General features: G+C 39.7%; 1 protein-coding gene across 2 annotated transcripts in view; it reads left to right on the plus strand.

Annotated features, from left to right (window-relative positions):
* KDM5B (lysine demethylase 5B) overlaps nt 1–13,767 on the plus strand; it is a 72,559-nt gene extending 58,792 nt beyond the window's left edge. For both annotated transcript variants that reach the window (XM_053454238.1, XM_053454237.1), the window contains 15 exons: nt 1,258–1,377; nt 1,486–1,680; nt 1,866–2,047; nt 3,486–3,607; nt 4,286–4,442; nt 4,624–4,738; nt 4,905–5,257; nt 5,947–6,085; nt 6,163–6,342; nt 6,593–6,754; nt 6,857–7,330; nt 7,485–7,596; nt 7,761–7,945; nt 9,170–9,415; nt 12,729–13,767. In XM_053454238.1, the coding sequence (XP_053310213.1) occupies nt 1,258–1,377; nt 1,486–1,680; nt 1,866–2,047; nt 3,486–3,607; nt 4,286–4,442; nt 4,624–4,738; nt 4,905–5,257; nt 5,947–6,085; nt 6,163–6,342; nt 6,593–6,754; nt 6,857–7,330; nt 7,485–7,596; nt 7,761–7,945; nt 9,170–9,415; nt 12,729–12,860 (2,874 nt within the window). In that variant the 3' untranslated portion in view covers nt 12,861–13,767. The remainder of the gene's footprint in view (nt 1–1,257; nt 1,378–1,485; nt 1,681–1,865; nt 2,048–3,485; nt 3,608–4,285; nt 4,443–4,623; nt 4,739–4,904; nt 5,258–5,946; nt 6,086–6,162; nt 6,343–6,592; nt 6,755–6,856; nt 7,331–7,484; nt 7,597–7,760; nt 7,946–9,169; nt 9,416–12,728) is intronic.
* The last annotated feature ends 5,194 nt before the right edge of the window (nt 13,768–18,961 follow it).

The raw sequence follows: 18,961 nt of genomic DNA on the forward strand, positions 1-18,961 counted from the left end.
AGGCACTGTCGTCAATCCAATATACATGTTTGAAGGGGGAAAAAAAGCAATCACTTGGTACGGGTTGCCGTGCAGCGTGATAACGACAATGCCTGTACATGTACGGGCTGCCGTTAAATAGCTGCATCGCAGCATTTTCGCGGCGGGCTAAACAGCTTAGGAAGCGATCGGAATCGCTTCCTAACCATAAACCGTGTTGCTGACATGCCTCGATATCAAGGCATGTAGCAACAGAACCGCCCTACCCCGATAGCCTTGTGATTGCTCCGAAGAGCAACCACAAGTGCCATCCTGTAAATGACCTTGCCGTCATTCACAGGATGGCATTAACAATAGAAAATGAGTTCACAGAGGGTCTATCCAGACCCTCTTGAGAACTCTCGAGCTCCTTCTGCAGGTTGAATGCAGGTACTGCATCCAACCATGCAAGGTCAATGGAGCCCAGCTCACTAATGTTAAATGTAACATTGTAAAAACGTGTGGGGGGGGGAATACAAAAAAAAACTACTACCATAAAGTTTCACAAAGGCTGGTGGTAAAATCAGTGCATGGAATTGGTTAAAATACCAGCATTTCAAATACCCTGGGGTTGTCTAGTTTTTAAAAAAAGATATGATTTGATGGGGTAAATTGCATTGGCCGGCTTCAAAGATACCCGAAATGGCACATGGGGGGGAAGAATTATCAGATTTGGAAAAAATGGTTTTGAAATAGCAAAACGCTACCTGTACTTATTGCCCCATAACGTGTAGAAAAAGCAAAAACATAAAAACATTGGGTATTTCTAAACTCAGGACAAATGGTAGAATCTTTTTAGCAGGTTTATTCATTTTTCATTTTTGCAGATGAGTAAAATTTTGTTCAAAAAGTGAGAAAAAGTAACTTAACAAAAATACCCATATTTTATCAATCATTGCAATCATGTCTCCTCTCCTGAATCTAGTGTCTATTCCATGTGTTACCCCTCACTTACCTAGCCACCTTGATAAAGAACTGGAGTTAGCAAGGCCTCATCCCTAGAAATGTAGGGGTTTACCTATCAGCAGAAACTTTGGCATAATGAATGACCATAGATATAGAGGTTTTGGACACTGATGTCATCTTTGCTAGCAATCCTGGATAGTTTGGGGAGACCTAATTTATTCCAACAACCCTTATCGGCATCAGAAATATTGCTCATTTTTAATACACAAGCTTTTTGTACGTACAAATTTCTGTTAAATGTGTTTTTTAAAGTACAGATTGTTTACCCCCCAGATATATCGCACCAATCAGTGTGCTGGAGAGTTTGTTATTACCTTTCCACGTGCTTATCACAGCGGATTTAACCAGGGCTTCAACTTTGCAGAGGCTGTGAATTTCTGTACTGTGGATTGGGTAAGAGCATATTACTATGTATCATTTGTTTTGATTAGTTAATGAGTTAACTGTCTGCAACTTCAACAACATTTTTAGAGTTAAAACTGAATTTCTTCCTATGCTCAGCTACCTCTTGGACGGCAGTGTGTTGAACATTACAGAATGCTAAACAGATATTGTGTGTTCTCTCATGATGAGATGATATGCAAGATGGCCAGTAAAGCAGAGCAGCTGAATGTGGTTCTGGCATCCTTTGTGCAGAAAGATTTGTCTGTCATGATTAATGAGGAAAGGACACTTCGTGAAGCTGTCAGAAAGCTGGTGAGGATGCTTTGCTTATCACAGTAGAGACATAACTGCGGGCAAAATATATATGTAGAGAATAGTCTAGTATGCATACCTAAGTTACAAAATAAGTTTACTTCCTCCTCCTTGGTATATTACATTGCTAATAACGTCTAGACACTCTGGCAGTACTGTTCTTTGTGTTTTGACTCCTAACCCAGGGTGTTGTGCAATCAGAAAAGATTGACATGGAGCTGCTTGCCGATGATGAGCGGCAGTGTGCCAAGTGTAAAACAACTTGTTTCATATCAGCAGTATACTGTCCATGCAGTCCTGGAACTCTTGTGTGTTTGCATCATGTGAAAGATCTGTGTTCCTGTGCCACTTACAAGTATAAGTTGTGGTAAGTCTCCTTTATAAATAAACTTTAATAGCCCATTTCTCACAAGCCAGGCACGTCATGGAAATATGTCCCGTTAATAACAACTGACGTTCTCCACAAACTGCAGCAGGGGCTTCTCAGAGTGTTGTGCACCATGTTTAATAAGGCTCCAGTGGCTGCATTAGAAGAAGTTGGGAGGAGATCAGTGATCGCCTCTTAATCTCAAGCAGTGTAACACTCACCCCAGGAGAGCAGTCGCATGTGCTATAGCAAGAGGTTTTGCCTCTCACAAGATGATTCCCTCCAGTAAACACTTAACAAGTTCCTAAGTAGTTTTCTCCAGACTTACCTGAGAACGATGGTTCAGGTACTGCATTCAACAATGCAAGTAATTAGAGACCAGCTTATTAATTGCAATGTACCTTATTTGCTCGATTATAAGACAACCCCCCCCCCCAAATCTAAATATTAATTTGGGAAAAAGAAAAAGCCTGAATATAAGATGACCCTATAGGAAAAAAGTTTTACTAGTAAATACTAATTCATGTAAAACAAATGTCATATTTAATAAAAGCTATGATCGAGAAAAATATCACATCTGCCCCCAGGCTTGCCACTCTGCCCCCAGAAATGCCATATACCCCGTTATATGCCACTCTGCCTGCCTGATATGCCTTATAGTGCCGGTGACACATTCGGTAGATGTAAATTTACACCGGGAAAAAGACACGCCTAAAAATACTACTGCAAACTTTGACAAAGGCTGGTGGTAAAAGGTGTGCATGGAAAGAGCTGAAATACCAGCAGTGTATGGTTTGATGGGGTAAATGGAATTGGCCAGCTTCAAAGATGTTCCAAATAGGACATGGACTCAGGATGACCAGATGCCCAAACTCCAAATTGAAAAATGCGCTGATTCCAAATGTTGCCAGATATCCCCAAAACAAACCCATGCTTGGGTGGTATCGCTGTACTTGGGAGATGTTGCTGAACACATATTGGGGTGTTGTGTGACAGTACCATATACCAGGAGCTGCAAATTCATACCCGATGTAAAATGTGTGTTGGAAAAAACACAAAAGAATTACTACCACAAGGTTTGGCAAAGGCTGGAGGTAGAATTAGTGCATGGAAAGAGTTAAAATACTAGCATTTGAAATACCCTGATTGAGGTAAATTGAACTGATTGGCTTCAAAGATGCCCCAAATGGCATATGGCAGCAGAATGACCGTGTTTGGGGGGTGTACATAGCAATATACTACTTGTACTTATTGCCCAATAACTTCCATAAGAACATGTGCGTGACACGCCATTGGTCATTAAGCATAGTTTATAGTTTATGGTTTGTGTATAACGTGTTACTGATCACATATGTATAGATGTAGCGTTTAGATGCATACTTCCACAACTTATGGAATACATATGAATCATCTGATACCATATGCTGTATTCTTCTAGCTATCGTTACACCCTGGATGACTTGTATCCTATGATGAATGCTGTGAAGCTACGAGCAGAGTCGTATGACAAATGGTCATCAAAAGTTATAGATATCCTGAAGACTTCAAGCCATAAAAAGGGTACATTTGAACTACCACTGCTTTAACATACCAAAAAAAAAAAAAAAAAAAAAAGGTACTTTGTGGCGGTCTGTCTTTGCCAATCATCCCTAGATGCACAGTCATCAAGAATCTGTTGTAGAGCTTTTGTTAGTCTTATAAATGACTAAAAAAAATAACATAGCTACATGATAGCTGTACGTCCACTGCTTGTTGGCTTGACCAAAATTGCCCAGTAACTAGACATCCACTGACATATGTATGTGGTCTTGAAACATGTAATCTGTTCACCTTTTATGTAAAATGTTACTTCTAAGAATAAGTGGATTACTTTGCTGCATGTACTTCCTGCACTTTATACCCATGAATCAGTTCTTGTTAATTACCTTATCAATGAAGCCTGCAGCATGGGCAAGGTGTCTTTGCTTTATAATAGTTCAGATCATGTAGTAAAAGGGTGGGCTAACATTAATAGCATATCACTTAATCAACAGATCCCTTGGTACAATATCAAGAGAATGCTAAGCCATATTAAAGATGGAACTGATATTTTTTCCTAAATACTCTACGGTACACGATTCTTCACACATAAATGGAAATGCATGTAGTAAACAATATGCCAATTTTGGTTGGGGGGCTGACATATCTTTTGCTTGATCACAATTCAAATGCATAGATCTCCAAACCTTTTCCCCCCAGACCTTTCATGTCTACAACTGCTTGTGGCACAGTCTGAAGAGGAACATTTTCCAGAAAATGACCTCCTCCGTCACTTACGAGTGATTGTAAAGGATGCTGAAAAATGTGAAGCGCTAGCTCAGCAATTGCTAGATGTCAGACGCCATACATGTTCAAGGTACTATTCTGTTTAAACCAAGGGTTATAGCTTTTAAAACTTAAAAAAAAGGATCAATAAATGATTTAACTAAATCCATTCTTGCCAAGCGTAATTCACATTATTCTCTCCTATTAACACTTGCTGTTTTTGTCCCTTTATCTCCATTGTACAAACTAATTTATCTCTGATTTTCTAATAGATTTCGTTCAGGTGGTGGAAAGTCTCCGCAGCAGTTGACTGTTGCTGAATTTAGGTCATTTGTCAGACGGCTTAATTCTCTGCCTTGTGTTATTAATCAGGCATCTCAGCTCAAGGTAACTATGGTATACCCCGTTACATTCACTCCAAGCGCTCTCACCTCAATTTTTCTTAACACTTTTCAAAGCATGAATTGAATAAATAAGCTGATGTATTTTCTCACTTAAGCTTTCACTTTTCTCTTTATCTGGTCTACTGCTTTAAACTGTTTGTTCTCCTAAGGACTTGCTGCATCATGTGCAAGAGTTCCAAATGCGGGGCCAGATACTGCTTACTGAAGATAAGCCTCAAGTCAGTGAACTGCAGCGACTGCTTGACTACAGCTTCCAGTTTGACTTGGATTTACCATTAGGAAAGCTATGGGAGCGCTTGGCGCAGGCACGATGGCTGGAGGAACAGGAGCATGCATGCCAACATCCTGAGAAACTTACCCTTGAGATTATAAGGAGGCTTATAGATTTGGGTTTTGGGCTCACACCCCACTCGTCTGTTGAGAAGGCAATTGCCAAACTACAGGAGATTCTTACAATATGTGAACATTGGGAGGAAAAATGCAGGAGTCTTTTGAAAGCCAGGTATACAGTGTTTATCTGTTCTATGTATAAAACCTACACTAGTAAATTAAAATACAGAATATAGTTTTGTAATCTTCATTTCAATGTAAAAATGTTTCAGATAAAATGGTACTTGCGTTAACAGGCTTATTTACACCAAAAGCACTTTCCTTACTGCTACAACATCACCGAAGAGCTACTAGTGGGATTTTGTAATTTCCTGTAAAACCATTAATTACTGTCCCCAACAGCCCCACTATCGAAGAATGCATATTATTATAAGCATTTTTCAGAAACCAAAAATGACTATAGGTGAGTAAATCACGTGAAATATGTGTTCATCTGAAGAAAGGAGCAAAACAGCATATGGGGGATTCTGTAGAATCTTCTCATTCTTTTGCAAGAGGATTACCTTGACAATTGAAGTGCAAATTATATTAAATTATATTGGAGTTTCTCTTCAAGGTTTGGTGACTGTGTCTTCCTAAAGGAAGCTTTCTTCTGCAAGTCTCGTTTTCATATAATAGGGTGGGGGGCATTTAGACTGATCATCTGTGAATTTGAAAGAAGCTGCATGTGGTTTACTTTAAGGTGTTTTGCAGTGTAATTGTTTAAGGTAAAATGTTGGTAGAAGTAAAGAAAGGCTTGTTAACTTCAATCTTTTTGATATCCTTTATTGTGTCATTATATTAGTCCTTTGTTTTACACAGATCACGGCAAACTCTAGGGAACTTATCAATTGTCCTGAGGGAAGTAGATAATATTCCAGCTTGTGTGCCTAGTGTTGAGTCACTGAGAAACATTCTGCTGAGAGCTCAAGAATGGCTACAAAAAGTGGAATCATTGCAGGTAAGTAACCATCTTATAGCAGTTGGTAATTTTATTATTATACAACTGAAACCTCATTTAACATTCTACACTTTCAGAATGGGACTAAAGTTCCTGTTATGAACACTTTGGTGGATTTAGTGACTCAAGGTCAAACTATTCCTGTTCATCTTGAGCCATTGTCGAAGCTTGAAGCACTGGTGGATGAAGTACACACCTGGAAGGAATCTGCTACTAGTGCCTTCCTAATGCCAAGTTACCCATATTCTCTGCTAGAGGTAAGAAGCCGCAAGTGGCCTTTTCAGTAAGAGAACAATAGAGAAGATAGTTATTCAATTTTAGTACCTTGAAATTAACACATAGTTGTGACTGAGAAGACAAATCTTTTGTTGATTTGAACACTGTTGACTGGTGGCAGAATGTCTTGTTTCAGTTTAAACCACTTAATCACTGGTAAATAAAGATCATATTGAAAAACTGGCTTTATGAATGAAATGTATAATAATCACATTTGCTCTTCATTTTTAGGTGCTCTGCCCTCGAACTGATTTTAGATCTTTGTGTTTGAAAAGAATAAATAGGAAGATAAAAGCTATGTTAGCTGTTGGAGGAAAAAATAAATACTTCAAACCTGATGGTCTGAAGGAGCTGGAACAAGCACTGAGTGAAAGCAGCGATACTTGCTCTGCAGTAGGTTTCCATAAAAAAAAATTAAAAAAAACTGTTTATTACAGGGTTGGGAAATACAATAGATCACTGATATTTTATTTTTTTGACCATGTGCTCCAACAGATGGCAATCTTAAGTGAGGCTCGATTACATGAGATGGAATCTTTGAATGCATTGCGGATTTCTAATGAGAGCATATGCTGTAAGCAACAAAATGATTGGAAGATATGTGTATGCCAAGGGATGCCTTTTGCCCCTGTGATACAGTGTGAGTTATGCCGTGCCCGTTTCCATCCTAAATGCGTTAAAGCCCCGCAACCTGGGCCAAAGGTGTGGCTGTGCCCACATTGCCTCCGCTCTAAAAAACCTCCATTGGAGAAAATTCTGCCTCTTATGGCATCTCTCCAACGGCTGCGTGTGCGACTGCCAGAAGGAGATGCCCTGCGTTATTTAATTGAAAGGACAGTCAACTGGCAACATCGGGCACAGCAAATGCTATCATCTGGGATTTGGAAACAAGTGCAAAAAAAGATCAGCTTGAGTCGATTGCACACCCCATGGCAGGCCACCGCCAAGCCTCTAGAAGAAGCCAGTAACGTAAGCATCACTGTAGTCTGAAAATAATGCTTGGGGTGTCAGTGACAGTAAAAACCACTAAATTATGTAATAAATTGAGCTAGGCAAGAGGGATTCATAATTTGCCAACTTAGTCATTAGTCCACATTTTTTTAATGTAATTTTTCATATGCAGGTATCACAGTGTATTGGAGTCACTTCTATTTCTCTACCTCATGAGTCGCACCACGGCACCATTTATTTCCAGTCTTCCTTTGCTCCAGGACACAGCTGCATTGCACTGAACAGTAGGTTTTTCCACTCAATATCTGTCTATGTAAGTGATGTTTAGGCTACAGATTCCTTTTTTATATGAACCTTATCACTTTAGCGAGCAGAACTGCTTGTCATAGCATATTCAACTGTAATATTGTTGGTAAATATAAAAATAGTTGTATCTTTTAATTATCAGATTTTAGTGCAGAGTTAAATGAGTTGCTGATGGAAGCTCAACTTCTACAAGTGTCGCTTCCTGAAATCCAGGAGTTGTATCAAGCCATTGTTGTCCCAGAGTTCATCTGCTCTACCTCAGGGGTTGGATGTGAGGAAGGAAACATAAATCAACAAGAAACAGACAGGACCTCTGTAAGTTCTGGGGTAAAATGTTTATCTGTATAGTATGGTGCAAAGATTCTATTAAGCTGGGTTCAGACTGCGCCTTGTAAAGTGTGTGGTTTTAGGCGAAGGCAGATCCAGAGACTGACTTTGGGAGGGGCACTAAAACACATCCAGATGCCTGCATGCACACACTCACACCAACACACTAGGCATTATGCACTAACACACGCACACCCAGATACCCACACAAACATATACAGAGATACTCAAACTAAAGCAGCCAGACACACACATACCTACAGACTTATTTTGACACCCTAACATACCCACACACACATACATAGCCAGACATGAGACCTTACTCATGTTCAAAAACATTTTTAGGCATACCTTAGAACCATATTTAAGTGGCTGTGGCCATTAGCTTACATTTTTTTTTAGCTTGCTAGCTCTACTGGAAATCTGTAACTAATATCTTTCATTCCACATTTCAGGACAGTTTCAGTCTTGCTCGAATACTCCCAAACATGCACTAACATCATATTCTTACAGATCCACGCACTTAGCTCACCCCATACACACACACACACACACACACACACACACACACACACACACTACTACAACCTCTAACAGTAACACATTTACTCTAACTGCATATACTTTCTCTCTTGAGCCTTTCAAGAGAAGCCTTTTTTTTTTCCCAATTGGTAACATATAACGTTGTCAGACTATGATCCCGAAGACAGTAGATTCAAACTGACTGCATTTTCCTCAATCATCCCTCGAAGGAACACATTTGTTTAAAAAACAAAATGCAAGGAACTTTAAGTCAGTCTGTTAACAATGGGAGGTTGGGGGTTGTAGTTTTGAGTCGGTTCTGTCATTAACCCTGTCATCTGACTTACTCCTATCGATTAAATTAAATCAAGATGGGCAAAAAACTATTAATATAATCCCGTTCCTTTCAAGCTCTTTCCATTTTAATGAAATCCTTTGATTTTTCAAAAATGAAAAAATATTTTGAGACCACTAATTAGACGCCTAGCATCCTGAGTTTATGATCATTTTTTGTTTGTTTTTTTGGGGGGGAAACTCTAATTACCAAAACCCTCAAATACATGTATAAGAGCACGTGTCAGACATCTCTTTAAATTATATCCATTAGTTACCTAAATGAGATAAAACTCTATATATTCATAAGATATGCTATTTTATTCTGGTTTCATTTTTTAAACCAATTCTGCACACTTAATTTCTAAGGCTCTGAGTTGCATACAGAAGGATAGATCTTATCGGAGGTTGAAGAGATGCCATGAGGGAACAGAGGTCAGAATGAAAAAAATATCTTGTTACCGCAAAAGAGGGATGATCTCACTGCCATCCATAGACTTGTGCTGCCATGAGCAACTACCGGACGAAATCCGAATCAGTGACTTTGCCCATGAGTCTGATGATGACAGTGCTGTGTGTCCTGCAGATTGTTGTATTGAACCAGAAGGAGATGAGGTGAGATTTTAATGTAGGATGCTAAGTTATTTGGTGATATAATAATGCATACTAATATTTCAAAAGCAATATTAGTAATGCTAGTTTATTATTAGTAATGTGCTGCTACAGTTTTACTGTTACTTTCTACTTTTTTTTCTATATTTATCTTTAATTTATGTACAGATCTTGCAGCAACATAAGTTACAGCTTGCAGTTGAAATATAAGTGAGAACCTGATAATCAGGCAAGAGATGGCTAAGAATTAGAGATATGAAAACGTCTATGTTTGGAGGCCATAAGAGAGTTGAAATGGAGTAAGTAAGGTAGTTAGTAAGGTGCTCCAATCTTGTAGGCTTGATTGGGAGGAGGTGTTGGAGAAGCTGCATTGACTTTTAACTATGTATTATACGGTGCCAGCCAAACAAATCCTGCAGCAAAAGCTTACCGAAGTTGGTCCTTCATACTGTAAAGTGAAGTTAAGGTGGTGAAACACGCTCCTTTTGGTGAATAAACCAGTTTGCTTCAAATGCCTACAGAACTTTTCAGGGCTGGTACGAGGATTTTTGTCACCCTAGGCAAAAACAAATTTTGCTGCCCCTTGGCTCCACCCCTTGTACAACACCCTTGAGAGCAGGTCATATGAGATTAAATTTGCCCAAATCATTGCCGTGATAATGAATAGAGAACGGTAGAGTCATCCAACATATAGCCTTCATGTGGCCTACAAGGATTTTGCAAATATATTACTCACTCCCTAAATGCATTGGCTAATGGTAAAGTAGCATCAGAAGACCTGCTGCTTATCTTCTACTTAGCAACACTTTGTGCTCTTTAGTAATCTATTGCTAATACTTTGGTGTAGGGGGCTTGTATCAGCTTCAACATCCTTCTCTCTTACTTTCTCCATTCCAGAAGCCTCTCGTTTAAAGTTCATCTCGGTGAATAATGTTACATATCTCTTACCTTTGTGCTCAACTACTGAAAATTCCCCTTTTACTTTTGAAGCTTGTCCTTTACACATGGAAGCCTCCTGGAGATCAGACATTGCACAACGCAGTGTGCAACATAAGTTTTAATGTGTGTCGCCACCCTTGCAGCTCTTAGTTTTCCTGCTCTTCTGCTTCAAGTTAATTACTATGTACTAAGCATACATTGGTAGGTATCCTACTTTCAAAAGAAATATGCTGCAAACATAAGAAAAAAAATGGAGTTCTCCTTTAACATGTGAGGAGCTCCTGTTAGATATGCTACATCTAAGGTAAAAAAAAGTCTACTTAAAGGCTGCTGCTCCTTGAGTATATAAAAGATTGCTGCCTTTAGGCACTGGTTTGTCTGTAGAGAAGGAAGTCAATGTTGCTACATAGTAATTTAGAAAGTTATGCTACCAGCTGATCCATTGTGAGATTAGATGTAGTGATGGGAACTTCGGATCATTAAAGTGAATCGGATCATTTCGATTCGTTCACTGAAATGATCCGATTCATGATCCGGATCTTCGGATCACTGTGTGTCTGCACGGAGTTACTGTTTTCCAGTAACTCCGTGCAGGCACACTAACGATTGGCCCCGCCCCTTTCATTATGAATCCTCCCCCCTGCCTCCAGTGATGTCAATGAAGGCAGAGAGTCGTTCAAAGATTCGGATCTTACAGGGATCCGAATCTTACAGTGATCCGGATCATTGTAAGATCCGGATAATTGTAAGATCCGGATCTTTGAACGACTCTCTGCCTTCATTGGCATTCTAATCATTCAGAGAATGTCACCATACTGTTATAAATAAATACATTAATAATCACTGCCCCCAGGATTTACATTCCCCTTTACCTGCAACTGCACCTTAAGCTAACTTTATTAAATTAATTAAATTAACCCTCACCATTAAATTAACCCTAAACACCCCATCAACCATGACTGCCCTAAAATTAACCCTTAACACCCCATCAACCATGACTGCCCCTAAAATTAACCCTTAACACCCCATTAACCATAACTGCCCCCAAATTAACCCTAAACACCCCATTAAGCATAACTGCCCCCAAATTAACCCTAAACACCTCATTAAGCATAAATGCCCCTAAATTAACACTATAGACCCCATTAAGCATAACTGCCCCCAAATTAACCCTAAACACCTCATTAAGCATAACTGCCCCTAAATTAACACTAAAGACCCATTAAGCATAACTGCCCCCAAATTAACCCTAAACACCTCATTAAGCATAACTGCCCCTAAATTAACACTAAAGACCCCATTAAGCATAACTGCCCCCAAATTAACACTAAAGACCCCATCAACCATACCAATTTATTAGGTAATTTATCTGGAGTACATGCAATTAATTTAGGGGCAGTTATGGTTAATGGAGTATTTAGGGTTAATTTCAGGGGCCGTTATGGTTAATGGGATCTTTACGGTTAATTTCAGGGGCAGTTATGGTTGATGGGGTATAAGGGTTAATTTTATGCTGATGACTGAGGGTTAATTTAATTAATTTAATAAAGTTAACTGTAGGTGCAGTTATAGGTAAAGGGGGGCAAACTCAGGGGAATCTAAATCCTGGGGGCAGTGTGAACATTATTAATTTATTTATAAAAGTATGGTATCAGTAATATTCTCTGAATGATTCGAATCTCTGTAAGATTCGGATCCCTGTAAGATCCGGATCCCTGTAAGATTCGGATCCCTGTAAGATTCGAATCATTCGACTCTTCGGTTCATTCGACTCTTCGGATCATTCGACTCTTTGAACGACTCTCTGACTCTATGAGTCATCGTTCCTGTGAGAATTAATGAGCTGTAACCTGACCCCAGAGTGCTCTGCAGATGACGCACAGCTCTAGGATCAGGTTACAGCTGCATGATGATTCACAGACTGAACCGCTACAAACGAATCGTTCAGTCTAGTGAACCGACTCATCCGGATCACTAAAAAGAACCGGATCAAATGAACGATTCGTTCATGATCCGGACATCACTAATTAGATGTCCAACAGACTGGAGAAAAAGCGGGATCACTGCTAACCTGTAGAGATTGTTTTAAGGCTTTTACTGCCCCTTGGTCGCCAAAGCCTGGCTAAGAAAGGGCAACACTTAACTGTAGTGAACACTGCATTTACTGCTGGTAAATCACTCTGGGAAAGCAGAAACCAAGGAATACACTAAAAAGGTTTTGGAAGTTTCCTAGTATTCTGTTTCAAGTAAAAAAACAGGGCAATGTCCCTTTATTTTAACCGTGGGCCACCAAAACACTCTTAAAAAGTAGAAAATGAAAATTTTTAGGATCTCTGAAAATACTTTAATGGCATCTGCACCTTCTTGTCTCTTGTAGGTTGACTGGGTACAATGTGATGGAAGCTGTAATCGCTGGTTCCACCAGGTGTGCGTTGGACTCTCTGCAGAAACAGCCGAGAAAGAGGATTACATGTGTACTCGCTGCAATGAGGAGAGAGCTGCAGCATAACTATAAAAGCAGATTACTTGCTTCTTGGCGGAACAAAGATATTTAAATGAGTTTTAGAATTCCTTTTATTTCCTTTATAATATTGGGTTTCTTTATGGTGCTTTTAGCACCTCCAACGCTTCCACAGAATATGGAATCCACAATGAAGAAATTACAAAAATTTAAATATAATTTCTCTGGCAGATTCTCTACCACCAATCATTTGTCATTTGGACATGTATTGATTAACACAACTCAAGGTTTATATGGTGTGGGAGATTAGTTAATGGAGGGTACATTAAGTTAAAAACATTAAAATATATAGAGTTGATAAGATCCAGATTCCCCCTCTCAAAAAGCATCCTTCTTTACTTTCCAGTAGGGCAATTTTTATATGAGCAATAACTTTCTAATTCATAATATTTAAAAAAAAAATAAATGCCCTCTTCAACAGGATTTCTGTACAGATATATTTGCATAGGTGCTTAGCACAAAAATTGGGCTGTGTATCAGCTTTCCTTCAATGGCTGATTGGTTCGGTTTTTTTGTTGTTTTTCTTGAATCATATTTTAAACTTTCCATTGTGGAATAAAAACATAATGAAAATGAAAGACCTAAGTTGCAGAGCTATTATGTGAACTTGTGAATGTAATGCTTGTAGAGGTATTTCGGTTGTGTGGAATTCGAAAAAGATTAAATCAAACCTACCGGCAATACAGAACGCATCCTCATCCACCAATATTCATTTGAATTGCCAAGAATAACCACCTGCCGCCGCCACCAATGGTGGCTTTGTTACCAGGAGCCTCCCCATGTAATTGTATCCCATTGTATCCCGTTATCAATCTTAACTAGCACATTTTATCCAATGTGAAAAATTAGTGCATATATTTTATGGAGCAAATAAATGCAATTTTCTTCAAAATAGGGAGCACAGGTATGTTAACAAATGTCTAGATGTAAATTAAAGAATGAAATCCGCATCAACAAGCTTTGGATGGCTGGAGGACCCTGTACCACATGTGCTGCAGAGGCTTGTTTTATAACCCTGCACAATGTCCAACTTTCCATGGACAATCTACCCAGTATTTTTTATTTATTTATTTTTTTAACTTTAAGAACAGGTTCCCTTTACAGATTTCCCATTTAAAAGACCTTGTCCCATTATCTTAAACCTCAAATAATGTGAATTGAATTGTAACTTAACAGAAGCCTTTATTATTGTATTTTACATGGATTCACTCATACCAGTGCCGTTTATAGACAAGAATCTACCCTGATACCCCCTGCCCCATAATTTTTATTATATAGTTAAATAACAGGTGTGCTTTAAGATTTCTAAATGGGACCAAGACTCAAATCTTGTAGGATCCCTGGATAACAAAATATTATGCTTTTTAGAGCTAAATTATACTGTGATATGCTATACCCAATAAACCTCTGACCTTTAAAACAAGCACATTTATCACACTTATTATACCAAAGAGAATAACACAATGATGCCTTTTAATGATTTACAGATCTTTCCAACACCCTGGTCCGACTACCCTCTAAATTCAGTATTAAGTTATGTGTGTAACACCTAAATACTATCAACTGCTTTGGATAACCCAGAATTACTGTAATACTTAAAATCAAAATCAGTGTCTCACCTGCAGCATGCCTAAAGTTACTCGCTCACTGTCCACTACAGCACGTGATCACTATTCCCTAGACTTGTGTATGGCAGGCAAAATAGATTTCCATTTTTGTTTTTGCCACATTCTTTTTCAGTCAGAATGTCATTTTCTAGCCTTTTGATTCATACACAATTTAGGGAGATTTTTTTTATTTTTTAATTCAGTTAGGTCAGTAGTATAGATAGTCACAGTAGCACACTAGAGCACAGCAGGCAGGCACTCAATCCATGAGTATATGGATTTCTCCAAAATGTATACAGTTTTAATGAATTGATTCCTCAGAGTAGGGAAGGTGATAGAGCTGCAGCAGTAGGGCACTGACAGACAGGCACATGGTATGGGACTGGATTCTAGGTCAAATACCTGAGCAGCTTCCAGACTGCCATTACCTACCTTATTAATACCCATTCCCCTCTGCCCAGTATGCAGGACAACCTGGTGTCTGCTCAGAGCCCACCTCCACCTGATTGTCAACACAACCGAGGAACAATCTTGCTTTGACCTGCATAACTTGTTGATGGTAGTGTTGATGTATTACTGAAGAACAACCTTAATCTGTGTCCTGGTCTGCCTATTTTTTAAAACAATGTTTCTTATTTAACGCCTTAAGGACCAAACTTTTTTTTATATATCCTTTGTGATTGAGGCTGTTAACATTTTCTGCAGGCTGTAGTTTTCTTCTCTCATTTAGTGTACCCACACAAGTTTTTATATACCGTTTTTTTAATGGCTTTTTAGGTACCGTTATTTTGATCATATCCCATTTGGGACATCTTTTAAAGCTGGCCATTACAATTTACCCCCATCAAACCTAAACACTAATTCTGCTACCGTCCTTGTTTTTCTGTTTTTTTTTTTTGTTTTTTTTTTTATTTGATGTCTAGTCAATCTGCACTTATGTCCTATTTGGGACATCTTTGAAGCTGGTAAATTTTAATCTACTCCATCATTTTTTTTTGGAAGGTTGCATAGGTCAAGCTTTGGATTTCGCAACAAGGGCCAGCTCTCCCTCCCCATGTGCATCAATGAGCCTTGGCCACCCATGTTGCTAGTTACAAATTTTTCCTTCCTTTGACCACTTTTTATAGGTACTGACCACTGCAGACAGAGAACACTCCACAAGAGCTGCAATTTTGGAGATGCTCTGAGCCAGTCTAAATGTTAACTTGCTGCCTAATGTGTCCTACCCACTGGCCTGTGCCATAAGATTATCCGCGTCATTCCTCTTCACCTGTCTGTGGGCATGATGTTTTGCCTGATCGGTGTGTTCTTCCTAGTGGAACTGCCCCTCAAAAGCCTACATACTGGAACATAGGCTCCCAAAATAACAGAACATATAACGTTTAGAGTGTGGAAAGCCTTACTACTGAAAACTGAAAATAAATTAACTATGGCTGATACAGGAGCCATAAAAGGATTTCAAAACATAAATCCAAGACAGTTCAGCTTATTGCAGCGAGGGACAAGTAGGCTGCCTATACATATGCCAGGTCTGGAGGTAGCAGACCTCCTCTCTGCTTGTTCCGTATGGAACATAATCATGCTAACTGTGGCCCCCCTCAGGCTGATTTGTACCACTGTCTCTTGCAATGCCCTTGACTCACTTGGCTTTTGGAGAATGACAGCAAACAGTTAAAACTGCTCTGATAAATATCACACCAGAGCTTGGAGGGTTTTCCAAAGATGGATAAAGTGGAAATCAAGTCAAAATTGCAATTCAGACAATGCCTCTATTACCAGAAATTGAAGATTATGCTAGCATTAGGGTATTTATAATCTTAAATTTAATGACAGGAGGCGAATATTTTGCTTATCTCTTTTTACTAGTTCCAAACCACAGCAAACAAGGATATAACAAAAAGAACCAATCACAAAACCAGTGACAGTCTATATAGGCTCCTGCATCCCAAACCACTTTGTCAGGGCCCGGGTAATCAGTTTGGGTAGGAGCCTCATTGCAGGGGATACATGGGGTTCTGTCTGCACACGGCGCTGCATGGTAACAAAAGATAAGACAGATAGGCACAAAGGAATAGACCACAGGCAGAATTCCAGGTAATGCTATGTATTGTATATTATGACAGGACAAGCATATACAAATTAAACAGTCTCTTAGCAACAAAACGTACCTATGGCAGGAAGACCACTTGGAAGGGCATAATGTAGGAACAAGTCAGGATCAGGTACACAGGAAGCCAGAAACAAGTCAGGATCAGGTACAGGGATTTTTTATTAGCTATATGCTGCAGTACAATAAATACAGGTTAAAGGACATAATGGAACATTTTAAATGATAATGAATTAAAACAGTTTACATAAAATTAGAATAAATACATAAAACCAGTCTTTGGGACGTTCATGCAAGTAAAATGTTCCACATACTAAGGCACCAATGTCTCTGCATTCATTGAACCCATGCCTTTACAATCCTTTAAAAAAATGTGTGTACATGCCACTTAAAGCCATCTTAAGACAAATGGAAGGGTCTATATATTCTTTTTGAAACAGTAAAATAAGTCTGGTCTTCCAAATTGCTTCTTTTATACAATTTCTCATAATCCATAAAACATGCAACTGGTCAGCTGTGGGACAGGTAAAAAGGCCATATAAAACAACTGTATAGCTTAAAAACCGGAGGCCACAAATCCATTTTAAAAGTGGGCCTGCCTTTTCCTATATGTCCTGTGCATAAAAGCAGTTAAATATGCAACACTGTCTCATCATGGGTACACTGATCTCTGGGGCACTTAGCGGTGGCCCCAAAACCTCTCCTGTGCCTGATAGGCAAACATTCGTGCACTACCTGCCATGCAAGATCCCTCTCAGAGTTGGCAAGAAAGTGGTGACATTCTGCCAAACTCTGTTGGACTCTATGAGAGAGTATTGCACCACTTGCTCAGTTTCTTCCATTGATAATATAGCAGGAGTCAACTTCTTTGGATTTGTTAAATTATCCGGGCTAAAATATCGGAGGTGATGCAATTGTATTGTTTCCTCTAAAAAGACATACTGCTTTGGCGGATTTAAAAGCACAGGAGAGTAAAGAGACAGCGAGTAGAAGTTATATTTCCTAAAAATATGACCAGTAAAAAATCTTATATATAAAATACGATTCACATCAGGCATCCCCTTACCACCATTCACGTTTTGTTTGCACCAGGGGCGTAACTAGAAACCTCAGGGCCCCGGTGCGAGAATCTGTTAAGGGCCCCCCCTCAACCCATCTATCCCTTTCTCACGATCTACCCTCTCCCTCCCTACCCCCCTTCTCACGATCTACCCTCTCCCTCCCCCCTTCTCACGATCTACCCTCTCCCTTCCCCCCCTTCTCACGATCTACCCTCTCCCTCTCTACCCCCCTTCTCACGATCTACCCACTCCCTCCCTACCCCCCCTTCTCACGATCTACCCACTCCCTCCCTACCCCCCCTTCTCACGATCTACCCACTCCCTCCCTACCCCCCCTTCTCACGATCTACCCACTCCTTCCCTACCCCCCTTCTCACGATCTACCCACTCCCTCCCTACCCCCCCTTCTCACGATCTACCCACTCCCTCCCTACCCCCCCTTCTCACGATCTACCCACTCCCTCCCTACCCCCCCCCTTTGTAGGTCACTTACCGTCATCTCCTGTGTTGGGAGCGTGAGGCGTTTGTCTCGGGTGCCGGCGCTTCACTGCTGAGCGCCGGCATATGACGTCTTTTAAAGTAAATAGTAATTTATTACAATTATCATAGGTTGTACATTCAGATTGTAATCTTTTTACAGATAATCTCGTTGTGATTTTACTCGCTCTTGCCACGGGTATATCATATCCCCAATCTCGACTAGCTGTTGTCCACATAGCATAATCCCAACCAAGACATGATGTTATACTTCGTTTTCCAGGGGGCTTTTCGGGCATCCAGCATACATATACATCAGCCTTAGCATAGTTTCTTACTTGCCCAATATTTTCACAATGAATCAGTTTACACAGATCAATTTCAATGGAACTATCTCCTGCTAATGAAAAAGTCAGATTTTGTGCTTTGGTATCTTCCCATTTGATCCCACTTAGCATTAGCATTAGAATAAGGAATTACTGTTAAAGCATCAGTCACTACCCAAAAAACTATAAGAAGGCACCACCCCTTCATCCTACCTGGCCGTCAACTCAGGGTTTGGGGAATGGATTTCTTCACTGGCTTGAGATGAGTCCAACCTATCGTCTGGACCCCCCTTTGTACCCAGACTTAATGAGTGACTACCAGCAAGTGTTACCTTCTTACAGTGTGACTGATGTATCCAACAACTCCTCTCAGCTATCTTACATGCAGTGGGGGTGGTTAGTAGTACTTGGTACGGTCCTTCCCACCTCGGTGATAACCAATTCTTTCATTTGATTATCTTTATTAGTACCCAATCTCCAACGCTCAATTTCTCAGGAATTGGCTCTTGTG

Source organism: Spea bombifrons, chromosome 2, assembly GCF_027358695.1.
Source record: "Spea bombifrons isolate aSpeBom1 chromosome 2, aSpeBom1.2.pri, whole genome shotgun sequence".
Classification (NCBI taxonomy): domain Eukaryota; kingdom Metazoa; phylum Chordata; class Amphibia; order Anura; family Pelobatidae; genus Spea; species Spea bombifrons.